The sequence below is a fragment of the Dryobates pubescens genome, chromosome 4, assembly GCF_014839835.1.
Source record: "Dryobates pubescens isolate bDryPub1 chromosome 4, bDryPub1.pri, whole genome shotgun sequence".
Classification (NCBI taxonomy): domain Eukaryota; kingdom Metazoa; phylum Chordata; class Aves; order Piciformes; family Picidae; genus Dryobates; species Dryobates pubescens.
Window position 1 is genome coordinate 46124151 of NC_071615.1, and position 13381 is coordinate 46137531.

The window sequence follows — 13381 nt, forward strand, 5'->3', positions numbered from 1 at the left end:
ATTGGCCCTCTTGGCTGCCTGGGCACACTGCAGGCTCATGCTCAGCCTACCATCGACCAGTACCTCCAGGTCCCTCTCTACCTGGCTGCTCTCAGCCACTCTGACCCCAGCCTGTAGCTCTGCATGGGGTTGCTGTGCAATTGACTAAATATAAATTGAATAAATTGAATAAATTGTGCAGTTGACTGATCTGAAATGATACAGATGATTTTTGTTTTAATACTCAACTACAACTTGCTCTGTGTCAGTATTCCTTTAATAATAGAATTCTCAGTAGTAAAAAAAAAAAAAAGGGCAAAAATTTGTTATTTGTGCAGATATTTTATTTTTCTTTCCTCCTAATGGCTATTTATAACATTGTGTGACTAGGTCTGGCTGGGGCCAGCCCACCACACACTGGAAAAATAAACTTCTCTTAAAAAGTTTTCTGCAGGTATGCCATGAATACCACTTTGGGAAAATACTTGAATGCTGCACTCAAATGCAGTGATTCACCAGGAGTGGGAGGCCCTGTGTTTTCCAAATAGCTGATGTTTTGTCTCTCCCCAAATGTTTTGTTATTTCAACTGAAGACTCTTTACTTTGTGTCAAATACAACTGCTGTGTGGGGTTAAACTGCTCCAGCTCCATTCAGAAAATACTGTACAGGATGTGATTTAATAGGTGCTGTTTCTGCAGCATTTGAGGTTGTCAGCCCAACTGCTAAGTAACTGGAAAGTTTTTCCTTATTTATGTTTTTTTTTTCACATGCTCTGCAAGCTTTGGACAGCTGGGTTAAAGCATTATCAAGTGAATTCGGGTCACTGTGTTAGTGAGAATATTCTTGCAATGGCAATTTAAAAGTTACTGGCTGGGAAGAGCGTAGATACTTGACTGGAGCAGAGGCTGTGTGGTGGCTGTCAGCAGATTCCTCTGCTGAGTTGTTGATTCCTAGAGAATTAGGCTGAGAGTGAAGCAAGGACATAGCTCCTGCTTTCAAGGACGTAGTTCCTAATGGTGAAATGCCTTTCTTGTCCCACATTCTTTCCCTCTCTGTTTCCCCCTGATCCCCACAGGATCACAGGATGTTAGGGGTTGGAAGGGACCACCAGAGATCGAGTCCAACCCCTCCCTGCCAGAGCAGGACCAGGACCATGGAATCTAATGCACTCAGATGGGTCTTGAAAGTCTCCAGAGAAAGAGACTCCACAACCTCTCTGGGCACCCTGTTCCAGTGCTCTGTGACCCTCACAGGGAAGAAGTTCCTCCTCATGTTGAGGTGGGGCCTTCTGTGCTGTAGTTAATATCCATTGCCTCTTGCCCTATCGCAAGGTGCAAATGAGCAGAGCCTGTCCCCTCCTTCTTGACAGCCAGCCCCCTTCCAAAGACAACTTTCACTCTGCCTTTAACTACTGTTTTCTACTGACTCCTTCACATAAAAACTTGCTTAGTTTCTTGTGTAATGCTTGCTGTGTATTGTGTTTTGGAATGAGCTGGCAATTGTACATAGAAAACCTATACACAATAAGGAATTCCTTTTTTGTGTGTGTGTTTGCAAAAACAAATGGTCCTGTTTGCTATTGCCATCTCTCTGAAAGATGTTTTTACAAAGAATACCCTAGCTATTTTTGCAGTGAAATTATTTATCAAGAGAAGGATGAGATGATGCCAGTATTGTATTTGTCACGCATCACTGGTATCTCTCTGCTTTTTATGTCTGTAAAACCACAAGTGAACCCTTGGCAAAGGCCAAATTGCTGAAATTACAATATTTTTCACTAAAATGCATTTAGAAATAGAATATTTTAAAATGCTCCCTTAAATAGCTGTGGGATATGTTTTTGTTCCTTTGGATAGATCTAAGCATATATAGACAGCCCTGAATGCTTCCTTAAGTGTAAAGAAAATCTGTAAAATTCAGGGGCTTTGCTTTGCAGGATTCTGAGGGGGAGAAAATTGTTTTGGAATCTTAATTAAATAAACAAAGCATCCATTTTTATTTTTTCTTGAACTAACCACTTCCTGAAACAGGCTTATGTTACACATCATGCTCTTAAGCTAGGTGATTTTGCAATTGCTGATGAATTGTGTTTGATGAAGACAGCAGTTTTCCTACTCAAATTGGCTCCTTGAGCATCACATGTGCCTTAAAAGCAAGTCACCAATAAGTGGTATTGTGTCAGAAGAGTAGTTCACTCTATGTGCATCATGATGATCATTAGGGAGTCTTGTTCTTGTGATGAAGTAGCAAATTGTATTGTACCTCTGGGCTACAGATGTACATGAAATTACTTCTAAACCAGCTTTAATGCTATATGACATGAACAGTGTGATTCATGGCCTTGTGTTCTCACCGATTCACCAGTAATTGTTCAGTGTATTGCCACAACACAATAGTACACAGCATTAACCAGGTTGGAAAAGACCTTTCAGATCATCAAGTGCAACCTATCACCTAAGACCATCTAATCAACTAAACCATGGCACTAAGTGCCCCATCCAGTCTCTTTTTAAACACCTCAAGTGGTGGTGACTCCACTGACTCCTTGGGCAGCACATTCCAATGGCCAATCACTCTCTGTGAAGATTTTCTTCCTAACATCCAGCCTAAACCCCCCCTGGCACAGCTTGAGGCTGTGTCCTCTTGTTGTGGTGATGGTTGCCTGGGAGAAGAGACCAACCCGCACCTGGCTGCAGCCTCCCTTCAGGTAGTAGTAGAGAGCAATAAGATCTCCTCCGAGCCTCCTCTTCTCCAGGCTAACAGCATTGACCCTTACATTCACAATCATGGCACTTCATTCACAGCTTACATGCAATAAAACAAACATAAAAATAAATCAAAAGCTCTTGCGGCATTCTGTGTGATAGGAGTCTTGTTACTACACATGTACAGATGCTGCTGTCTTTGCTAGGTGGAATGGCTCACCATCCAACTTGTTTCGAAGCCTGTTTGGGATAACTAAGCAGGCATTCTTGGGTCTGCAGGTGCTGTAGACTCTGTGCCTCCACACAGTCTGCAAGGTGTGTGAGTTTCGTCACATATTGTCAAAGCTCAGCCACATACAATCAAAAATCTGCAGTGAGGTGCTGGGGCTGAAGGGAGGTGTTTTATGCTCTGTATTTGTATAGTTGCTTGATTGGCACTCATTGAGTGATCTCTAGACTTCTGCATGGAGATCCTCAGACATGCAGCTCTTCATGTGCTAGCCACATGCTCTTAAGCCTAGGGTGGAGCTGGCATCCACACTGCTGCTGAACCTGTGATACATAAATGTGAATGGAAGTTTTGCATGGTTAGAGCACAAGCACGAAGCAGCAGGACCTGTCTGTCACCTAGGGAGATGAGTATTCCTCCCAGAGGGTGAAGTTCATCATTCAGTTCTCGGCTGCATGGACTGTTTGTATGTTCTGCATTCAAGGTCACCGAGTGAAATGTTTCTGGAATAATGACATCAGGCACTTTCACTTCCCAGACAAGTGCTCTAAAAATTGTCATTCTGCCACTTCCTCTTGGTAATGCTGTTTTTGTCTTTGTACAGTCCTCTGTCCCAAAATGAGTGGGCTAAATGCTGTGGTGGGTTGAAAATATTCCCCCCAATACAAAATTTGCCAGACCCGCTCAGCTGGAAGCAAATGAAAGCTGTATTGATAAGCAAAACTACAACCTACAAATGCAGTGAATATGTACAAAATATACAGGATTTACAATATTTACAGATATTTACAATTAATAAACAGCACAAGGAGCCCCCTGGTCAAAGACCAGGGGAACCTACTAGCTATCTTTGAGATCATCAAGTCCAACCTATCATCCAAGACTATCTAATTAACTAAACCATGGCACCAAGCACCCCATCCAGTCTCTTCCTAAACACATCCAGTGATGGTGACTCCACCATCTCCTTGGGCAGCCCATTCCAGTGGCCAATCACTCTTTCTATGAAGAGCTTCTTCCTCACATCCAGCCTAAACTTCCCCTGGCACAGCTTGTGACTGTGTCCTCTTGTTCTGGTGCTGGGTGCCTGGGAGAAGAGACAAACCCCCACCTGGCTACAACCTCCCTTCAGGTAGTTGTAGACAGCAATAAGGTCTCCCCTGAGCCGCCTCTTCTCCAGGCTAATCAACCCCAGCTCCCTCAGCCTCTCCTCACAGGGCTGTGCTCCAAACCCTTCCCCAGCTTTGTTGCCCTTCTCTGGACACCTTCCAGCAACTCAACATCTTTCCTAAACTGTTTTGTAGAAGGTTCTAGCTTAGTCTCTTAGTCACATAACCATTTCTTTGTCTGTACCATGAGACTAATAAATACAAAGTTATCATGGAGATGCTGTTCCCTGTTTGTTCCTTTAAGCTGTTTTCTCCAGCAGTGTCTGTCTCTTAAGTGAGGTAGGTGTCAGTTGGGATCATTGCTGTTTTTTGAACTGCTAGATATTTTACTCCTGGATAAGCTGAACTATTTCTCTTGTCACTGTAATGGTTATTAGCAAAGTTTCACAACAGTTTTGTTTACTTTTCTGGTCTGTTCCACAAAACATCTTGCAGGTGACCCTGGATGTGGCCCACATAGTTTTAGGAAATTAATTCACGAGGTGGTCATTCTGGTTTCAATTGTAAATTCTTAAGAAGAAGAAGCAGTCTTCAAGGGAAGTCCTGAGTTATAATGTTACAGCCTGAAGGCTGACATGGTCTTCAATGTGTGAGAGATCCTGCTGTGGAAACAATTATGCATCTGCATTGTAGAGCCAGTCTCATTTCAAGCGTCTTGAACAGCATCAAGAGCACACTGTCTCCTGAATGCTCAGTGCTCACTCCTGTATTTGTTAAGATTTACACATTTTTCTGATGAGCCAACTTTTTTGATTCAAGACAGACTTAAGGCCATTAGGGACCTGACCCAGTTCATGAATGCCACCCCTCTTTTGGGGTGAAATACTCCCACATAATATAGCAGAATACATCTGCCTCTTTCTCCATGCCAGGCAATATGTCTGGGATTCACAAACCTGTTTCAGAGAGTTTGTGCACAAGCTATGTGCACATGTTCTCAGATTATGAGTGAGATTTTTCTTTCCTTTTTCTCTTCAGACAGGTGGGTAATTCAGACAGGCAGATAATTCTGGCCTATGTCTTTGGGAAAATATCCTTTAGGTTCTTCTGTTGATGTAGATTGATTGTGACTTTCATGTCAGGATGGGGACTACAGAGGCAGTCTGGTAGCTCAGGATCATTGATCTCTGGATGAAGGTTATTCTGGAGCTCAGAGCACAGAACTATTTCACAATTTGTCTTTGCAGTCATCACATTCAGAAAGTGATGTCTACTGCCAGAAGGGCTTTCTATGAATAAGCTAAGTGGTAAGATTGCTTTACCCTGCAGAAATGCAGGATATGGTCAAACTGCCTTCAAGTTCATCTGGTAGGCGAGCAAAATAATCTTGCAGGTGGTAGATTGAGCTGCTCCTCTGATCTGCACGTGTAAACTCCAGCCTCTAGGTAATGAGTTGGGAATGGTGTTGGCTTGAGGTGGACCTATTTACATCAGATGGCATCAAGTAATGGCAGGGCTTTTTTTGTCTTTTGCCATTCAGTGTCTTGGATCAGACACGATCCTAATCATAAAGAAAGGCATAGACCTTCCTTCTGTTTAGTTAATACTGATCCTGACCAGGTGAGGTAATATTTCTAGGCCTTTGTGTTTCTAGCATCAGGAGGTTTTCTGTCAGATGTGTCTCCCTCAACAGATCAAGAAATACATTCCCTTCCTGGATTTGTCACTGAGAAATCTGGAGCACTGAGGAGTTTCAACACACTTAATTCTGAGGCCTTAAATATTGGTCAGTAATTTCAGGGCTTATTTCTGTGGGGCTGCCCCTTGCCACTTTTTCAGGTTAGGAGCTGTAAATATGTAGCCAGGCAAGAAGCTGGGCTCAAAATAGAACAAAAATATTTGTAAGCAAAAATAACTCAAAAAAAAGTAATTTTCTTTTTAATTAAGCACATTTTCTTTTGTTTGAAAGCAGTCCTTGTGCCCCAACTATATGTAATGCAATTCCATCAGTCATTGGTATCCACTGCAGGTGTTTGATCTGGAGTTAGAAATTAAGCAGTCCTCTGCAGGGTTGTTCACTTTTTACTGGTCTCTTGAGAACCTGCATGAAGCAGATTCTGCTGTCATTAAAGGTGCAAGAATTGTATGGTTGATTACTTTTCTCCAACACAGAACAGCAAATATTAAGTCTGCTTACTTTACTAGCAATTGTTTGCAGTGAAAGGCTTTTTGAATGCTTATAAATGAAATTACGAACCAGAACACTGCATTTCTAATATAATGAAATGAAACATACAGCACATATGCCCTGAACTGGAAATGCATTCTGTAATGGATGGGTTTTACTTGAACATCTGTTCAGCATAGTAATCATTGAAAAATTTCTTTTCCTCTCCTTTCTGCCCTATAAGCACTGCTGATTTGCACTGGAACATACTTCAAATGGAAAGCTATTAGAGGGAACAGGAACATTCTTTTTATACAAAGCAGGAAAAGTAATTTTTAAAGCTGTACTAGAGTATAGGAAGAACACTTCTAAATAGGGTTTCTGACCTAAAAAGATTATTTCATGGAAATATAATTTCAGACTAAAAGCCTCTCAAGACACATACAGTGCTTTTAGGAACAAAAAAACCCCACAATGTTGTTTTCCGAATCAGAAAATGAAGATAATGGAAGCACACAGGTTTCTTAAATTCAGTTCTTTCTCATGAAATTGATTGTAATTGAGTCATCTGTTACTGATTGATTTGTACTAGATTGAATTAATACCAACAGCAAATAGAGGGAGCTAAATGGCAGCCTCTTTCCCCCTACCCCAGTAAACCAAGACCTCTAGGTTGTTGCAGTAAGAGCAAAAGTGAATCACTTTTGCTTCCCTTCCTGACCAGGTCTTGCTTTTTCCATTCAAGTTCTTCCTAATGATATGCAGCTTCTTTGAAACCAGTTAACCTTTAATCCTCTCAGACAGTTCCTTCCTGACTCATTTGCATTTTCTGAAACTCAGAACTTGCAGTGAATTACATCTGCTCCAGTTCAGGCGCTTTTGTGTTTCATTGTAGCTTCTGAAGACTAACGTGGCTGTTTTGCTAGTGCAGGGGTGCAATGTCTGTGCCCTGGGCACTCTGGGAAGAAGATGAAAGGGTGCAGTAGTAAGTGCTGATAATGTCTTGTACATGTAGAATTAGGACCAAATCTAACAGATTTTATGTAGTTAATTGTGTCTTAATGTTTCTTTGGTGTTTATGAGGACCTTGTCAGCAAGGTATTAGAGCATTATATTCTGTACTGACAGAGTTCATCTGTGTAGGACTGCAGAAGGACTCAAGAGGAAAGCTTACTTCCTACAACTTTGGCTGAGGGTTTCAGTATCACAGAATCACAGAAACATTCAGGTTGGAAAAGACCCTCAGGATCACCAAGTCCAACCAAGAACACTACAAGATTCACCTCTAAACCATATCCCCAAGCACCACATCCAAACCACCTTTAAATACATTCAGGCTTGGTGACTCAACCACCTCCCCAGGCAGCACATTCCAATGCCTGACCACTCTCGCTGGGAAAATTATTTTCCTAATGTCCAGTCTAAACCTACCCAATCACAGCTTGAGGCCATTCCCTCTTCTTCTGTCACTAATGACCTGTGAGAAGAGACCAGCACCAGCCTCTCCACAACGTCCTTTCAGGTAGATGTAGACAGCAATGAGGTCTCCCCTCAGCCTCCTCTTTTTCACACTAACCAGCCCCAGCCCTTTCAGTCGATCTTCATCAGATTTATTATCCAGGCCCTTCACAGCTTCCTCGCCCTCCTCTGCACTGGCTCCAGCACCTCCACATCTCTCTTATATTGAGGTGCCCAAAACTGGACACAATACTCAAGGTGTGGTCTCACCAGAGCTGAGTACAAAGGGACAATCACCTCCCTGCTCCTACTGCACACAGCACTTCTAATACAAGCCAGGATACTCTATATGTAGGCTATTGCTGATAAAACAAAATGCATTTACACAGGATTATTATTTCCTTAGCATTTAAAACTTGCTTTGTTTAATTATAAATAAATAAGAGCCTGGAACAAATATTGAGCCATTGTTTGTATTTTTGTTTGTGATGATTCCAGTAAGAATGTCCTTCTTTCCCATCATTGCACAGGTGCTAGATATCTCTAAACTACTTGATGAACTTTCACCTTTAAATTAAAGCCTGTTTCAATGTTGAACAAAACTGTACTAATCCATGTCTTTTTTTTTCCCCTCTCCTGCCCCTCTTTTTTTGACCAGGATGGTACGAAACAGAAGCGAGAACGGAAGAAGACTGTGTCATTTAGCAGCATGCCAACTGAGAAGAAGATCAGCAGTGCGAGTGACTGTATCAATGCCATGGTTGAAGGCTCTGAGCTCAAAAAGATTCGCTCCAACTCCAGGGTGTATCACCGATACTTCCTTCTAGATGCAGATATGCAGTCTCTCCGCTGGGAGCCTTCGAAAAAGGATTCTGAGAAAGCAAAGATTGATATTAAATCAATCAAAGAAGTGAGAACAGGGAAAAATACAGATATTTTTCGCAGCAATGGAATATATGACCAGATCTCAGAAGACTGTGCGTTTTCAATTATATATGGAGAAAACTATGAGTCACTAGATCTTGTTGCTAACTCCGCAGACATTGCAAACGTTTGGGTTACTGGCTTAAGATACCTGATTTCTTATGGCAAACATACTCTAGACATGATAGAAAGTACTCAAGACAATATGCGGACTTCATGGCTTTCCCAAATGTTCAGTGAATCTGATGTAGAAAATTCAGGACATATACCCCTGTGTAATGCTGTACAGTTTATAAAGGACTTAAATCCCGGATTAAAAACTAACAAAATTGAACTGAAGTTCAAGGAGTTACATAGATCCAAGGAAAAAACTGATACCGAAGTCACAAAAGAGGAGTTTATCGAAGTGTTTCATGAGCTTTGCACCAGACCTGAAATCTATTTCTTGTTGGTTCAGTTCTCAAGCAATAAAGAGTTCCTAGACACCAAGGACCTCATGATGTTTTTAGAAGCAGAACAGGGTATGGCACACGTCACGGACGAAATAAGCCTCGGCATTATTCAGAAATACGAGCCAGCCAAAGAGGGCCAGGAGAAGGGCTGCCTTTCTATAGACGGGTTCACAAACTACCTTACGTCACCGGACTGCCACATATTTGATCCGGAGCACAAGAAGGTTTGCCAAGACATGAAACAGCCTTTGTCTCATTATTTTATAAACTCATCCCATAACACGTACTTGATAGAGGATCAGTTTCGCGGGCCCTCGGACATCACCGGTTACATCCGCGCTCTCAAGATGGGCTGCCGGAGCGTGGAGCTGGACGTGTGGGACGGGCCGGATAACGAGCCGGTGATTTACACGGGGCACACGATGACCTCGCAGATCGTCTTCCGCAGCGTGATTGACATTATTAACAAGTACGCGTTTTTCGCTTCGGAGTACCCTCTCATTTTGTGCTTAGAAAACCATTGTTCTATTAAGCAGCAGAAAGTGATGGTGCAACACATGAAGAAAATTTTGGGGGACAAACTGCATACGCAGTCTCCGAACGTTGAAGAGTCTTATCTTCCATCCCCGGAATCACTGAAAGGGAAAATACTAATTAAAGCAAAGAAGCTTTCCTCTAATTGCTCTGGTCTAGAGGGGGACGTTACAGATGAAGATGAAGGAGCAGAAATGTCACAGAGGGTGGGGAAAGAGGGCCTCGAACAGCAAAACTCGATGACGGGGAAACGATTCCAGCTCTGCAAAGAGCTCTCTGAGTTGGTAAGCATATGTAAATCTGTTCAGTTCAAAGAATTTCAAGTTTCCTTTCAGCTCCAGAAGTACTGGGAAGTGTGCTCGTTCAACGAAGTGCTCGCTAGCAAATATGCCAATGAAAACCCAGGAGACTTCGTGAATTACAACAAGCGGTTCCTTGCGAGAGTTTTCCCCAGTCCTATGAGGATTGATTCCAGCAATATGAATCCCCAGGACTTTTGGAAGTGTGGTTGTCAGATCGTAGCAATGAACTTCCAAACCCCTGGCTTGATGATGGATCTTAACATTGGTTGGTTTCGACAAAATGGAAACTGTGGCTATGTCCTTCGCCCTGCCATCATGAGAGAGGAAGTGTCCTTCTTCAGTGCAAATACAAAAGACACTGTGCCTGGAGTGTCACCTCAGCTGCTTCATATTAAAATAATTAGCGGGCAAAATTTTCCTAAGCCCAAAGGATCTGGTGCCAAAGGTGACGTGGTGGATCCTTATGTCTACGTTGAAATACACGGAATCCCCGCTGACTGTGCAGAGCAAAGGACGAAAACTATGCATCAGAATGGAGATAATCCCATTTTTGATGAAAGCTTTGAATTTCAAATCAATTTGCCAGAACTAGCAATGGTGCGTTTCGTAGTCCTGGATGATGACTACATTGGGGATGAGTTTATCGGGCAGTACACGATTCCCTTTGAGTGTCTACAGACCGGTTATCGGCACGTTCCTCTGCAGTCTTTAACTGGTGAAATGTTAGCACATGCTTCCTTGTTTGTGCACGTGGCCATTACTAATCGGAGGGGTGGTGGGAAACCTCATAAGCGGGGCCTCTCTGTGAGGAAGGGCAAGAAATCGAGGGAATATGCCTCTATGAGAACGTTATGGATTAAAACGGTAGACGAAGTGTTCAAGAATGCTCTCCAGCCCATTCGAGACGCCACGGATTTGAGAGAAAATATGCAGGTACAGTTTCTACAATGAGTTTGCTGGTTCTTGTGTGGTGGTTTTGTATTATGATGTACATGGAATATATGTTTTTAAGGGTCTTGTTGCATTTGGAAGTTACGCTGTCGGAGTCTTGGTGCTGAGCAGCCTTGAATACATGTTGCGTCAGAGCAGGCTTTGAGGTGACGCTGTGTGGTGGGTTGAAATTGCCCCCCAACAGATTGGAGATTTGCCCCCCAAATAAATCATCAGAGTAGCTCAGAAGGTTTGGAAGCAGAATGAAGCTATATTTACATAGCAGTTAAAAATCTAGCAATATAGAATGCAATGGATATGTGCAAAATGTATATACATATATTTATAATTTAGAAATAACACAAAGACTCCCTTCAATTGTTTCCAGACCCCTCTGGACACTGCTCACTACCTCCCCTCTCCCCCTCCTTCCATTTCCCAGTATCTCACAGACACATTCTACACCAGTGGAAGGCCAGGAAAGATATAAGGGAGCAATGCAAAAGCAGAAATCAGAGAGAAGCAGTGAAAAGAGAGAGAAATTTTTTCACAGCTACCTTTTTTCCTCATTAGCAAATGAATGGAGTTATAGACATATCAATGGGTTTTCTTTGTACCCAATTGCCAATTTTAGTTACTTTTTATTCTCAGTTGTCAAGAAAGTTCCTGTTCTTCTTTACAGTTAGGATACTAAGCTAAGGATCTTAGCTTTAAACTATCACATACTGTGTTCACCTTTTGTTCAATGTGAACTGGAAACATAATTCCAGTGTCAGAACTCAAGCCTGTTGGCTCATCTGGCCTTTGAAAGGAAGTTAGGTAGACACTAGAGGAAATCATGGCAGCTGGTAGAAGAAGGAAGCTTTACTGCTTATTGGGAAAGGATGTTTAGTTCACTGAGGTTTTGTGTGGGTTTTTTTTTGTTCTCAAACAGAAGGCAATACTTCCAGAAAGGCTGTTTGCTTTCCATGGTTGTTCTTAGCAATAATATCTTAGAGATAGATGGAGTTTGCAATAAGGTATTAGAATGGATCCTCTAAAAGGAATTACCTCACCTTTAAGGTCATGTGTAGTAAACATGTGGAATTTCAGAAAAAAGTATAGGCTGAGTTGCTTGTTTTTATGGGAGACAAAGAGATCTCACTGAAAATATGTGTAGTTTGGAGATTTCAATAAAGGTTCTGGGCAATTAAGCCCTTTTAGACATAGATTAAAGTGAGTTGTAAAGTTGTGTTTTATTTAGGAAAGCTTTTAACTATCATAAGCTTCTGATGGAATACAAGCAGGGATCGATACAAGAATTGTAATTTCAGATGAAGTGTGCCCAGGTGGCCAAGAAGACCAATGGCATCCTGGCCTGCATCAGGAATAGTGTGGCCAGCAGGAGCAGGGAAGGCATTCTGCCCTGTACTCAGCACGGTTAGGCCACACCTCGAATACTGTGTCCAGTTCTGGGCCCCTCAGGTTAGGAAAGATGTTGACTTGCTGGAAGGTGTCCAGAGAAGGGCAACAAAGCTGGGGAGGGGTCTGGAGCACAGCCCTGTGAGGAGAGGCTGAGGGAGCTGGGGTTGCTTGGCCTGGAGAAGAGGAGGCTCAGGAGAGACCTTATTGCTGTCTAAAACTACCTGAAGGGAGGTTGTAGCCAGGTGGGGGCTGGTCTCTTCTCTCAGGCAACCTGTGACAGAACAAGAGGGTGCAGTCTCAAGCTGTGCCAGGGGAGGTTTGGACTGGATGTTAGTAAGAAATTCTTCCCAGAAAGAGAGATTTGCCATTGGAATGGGCTGCCAGGGGAGGTGGTGGAGTCACCATCACTGGAGGTGTTTAAAAAGAGACTGGATGAGACACTTAGAGCCATGGTTTAGTTGATTAGATGGTGTTGGGTAAGGACTTGTGGATCTCAAAGGTCTTTTCCAACCTGGTTAATTTTTTTATTCTGTAAAGCCTCTTACTTTTTCCTGTTAACATTACATGAATGATTAAACTCCTTTACTTAGCCTGTAGTCAACCTATGGAAGACTAGAATTCTGTCATATAAAGGATACTGTATTTTAAGGCACCTTTCCAGGCAGAGGTGGACCTGTGATTTGAGGCAACAGTGAAAACACACACGTTTTGTAGCTGCTTTGCATTCTTTCCAAGCTGCAATATTTTCCAGAACTGGTACAACTGAAAACAGGCTCTGCAGCATGGTTTCTTTGAACATCAGATATCAAAAGGTATTTTAATGTCTTTGATTCTATCAGTTTGCAAGTCGTGCTATCAACTAAATTCATCATTATCTCTCAAAACACTATCAAGAAGATATTTTTGGCACATGAGGAAATACTACTTTTGCATAGCTTTGCTGACATTATATGGTGTGTGCTATTGAAACTCTGCTTGACTAAGGCTTATAGCTAATAAAAGTAAACAAACCACTCAAATACCAGATTTATGTTGGAGAATGGGAGATTTGTTTGATTTCTATATTGCTGAAATTTCATGTTACAAAAATTGTTATGTATTGTATTATAGAGAAATAATGCCCCTACAAGCCAGATTATAGAGAGCAAAGTTGTGGTTTAAAAGGAAACAAACAAACCAACAAAAAA

At 42.1% G+C, this 13381-nt stretch overlaps 1 protein-coding gene across 2 annotated transcripts in view; it reads left to right on the forward strand.

Moving 5' to 3' along the window:
* The window catches only part of PLCL2 (phospholipase C like 2), a 111880-nt gene that overhangs the window by 58096 nt on the left and 40403 nt on the right, over positions 1-13381 (forward strand). For both annotated transcript variants that reach the window (XM_054161225.1, XM_054161224.1), the window contains exon 3: positions 8307-10793. In XM_054161225.1, coding sequence (XP_054017200.1) covers positions 8307-10793 — 2487 coding nt within the window. The remainder of the gene's footprint in view (positions 1-8306; positions 10794-13381) is intronic.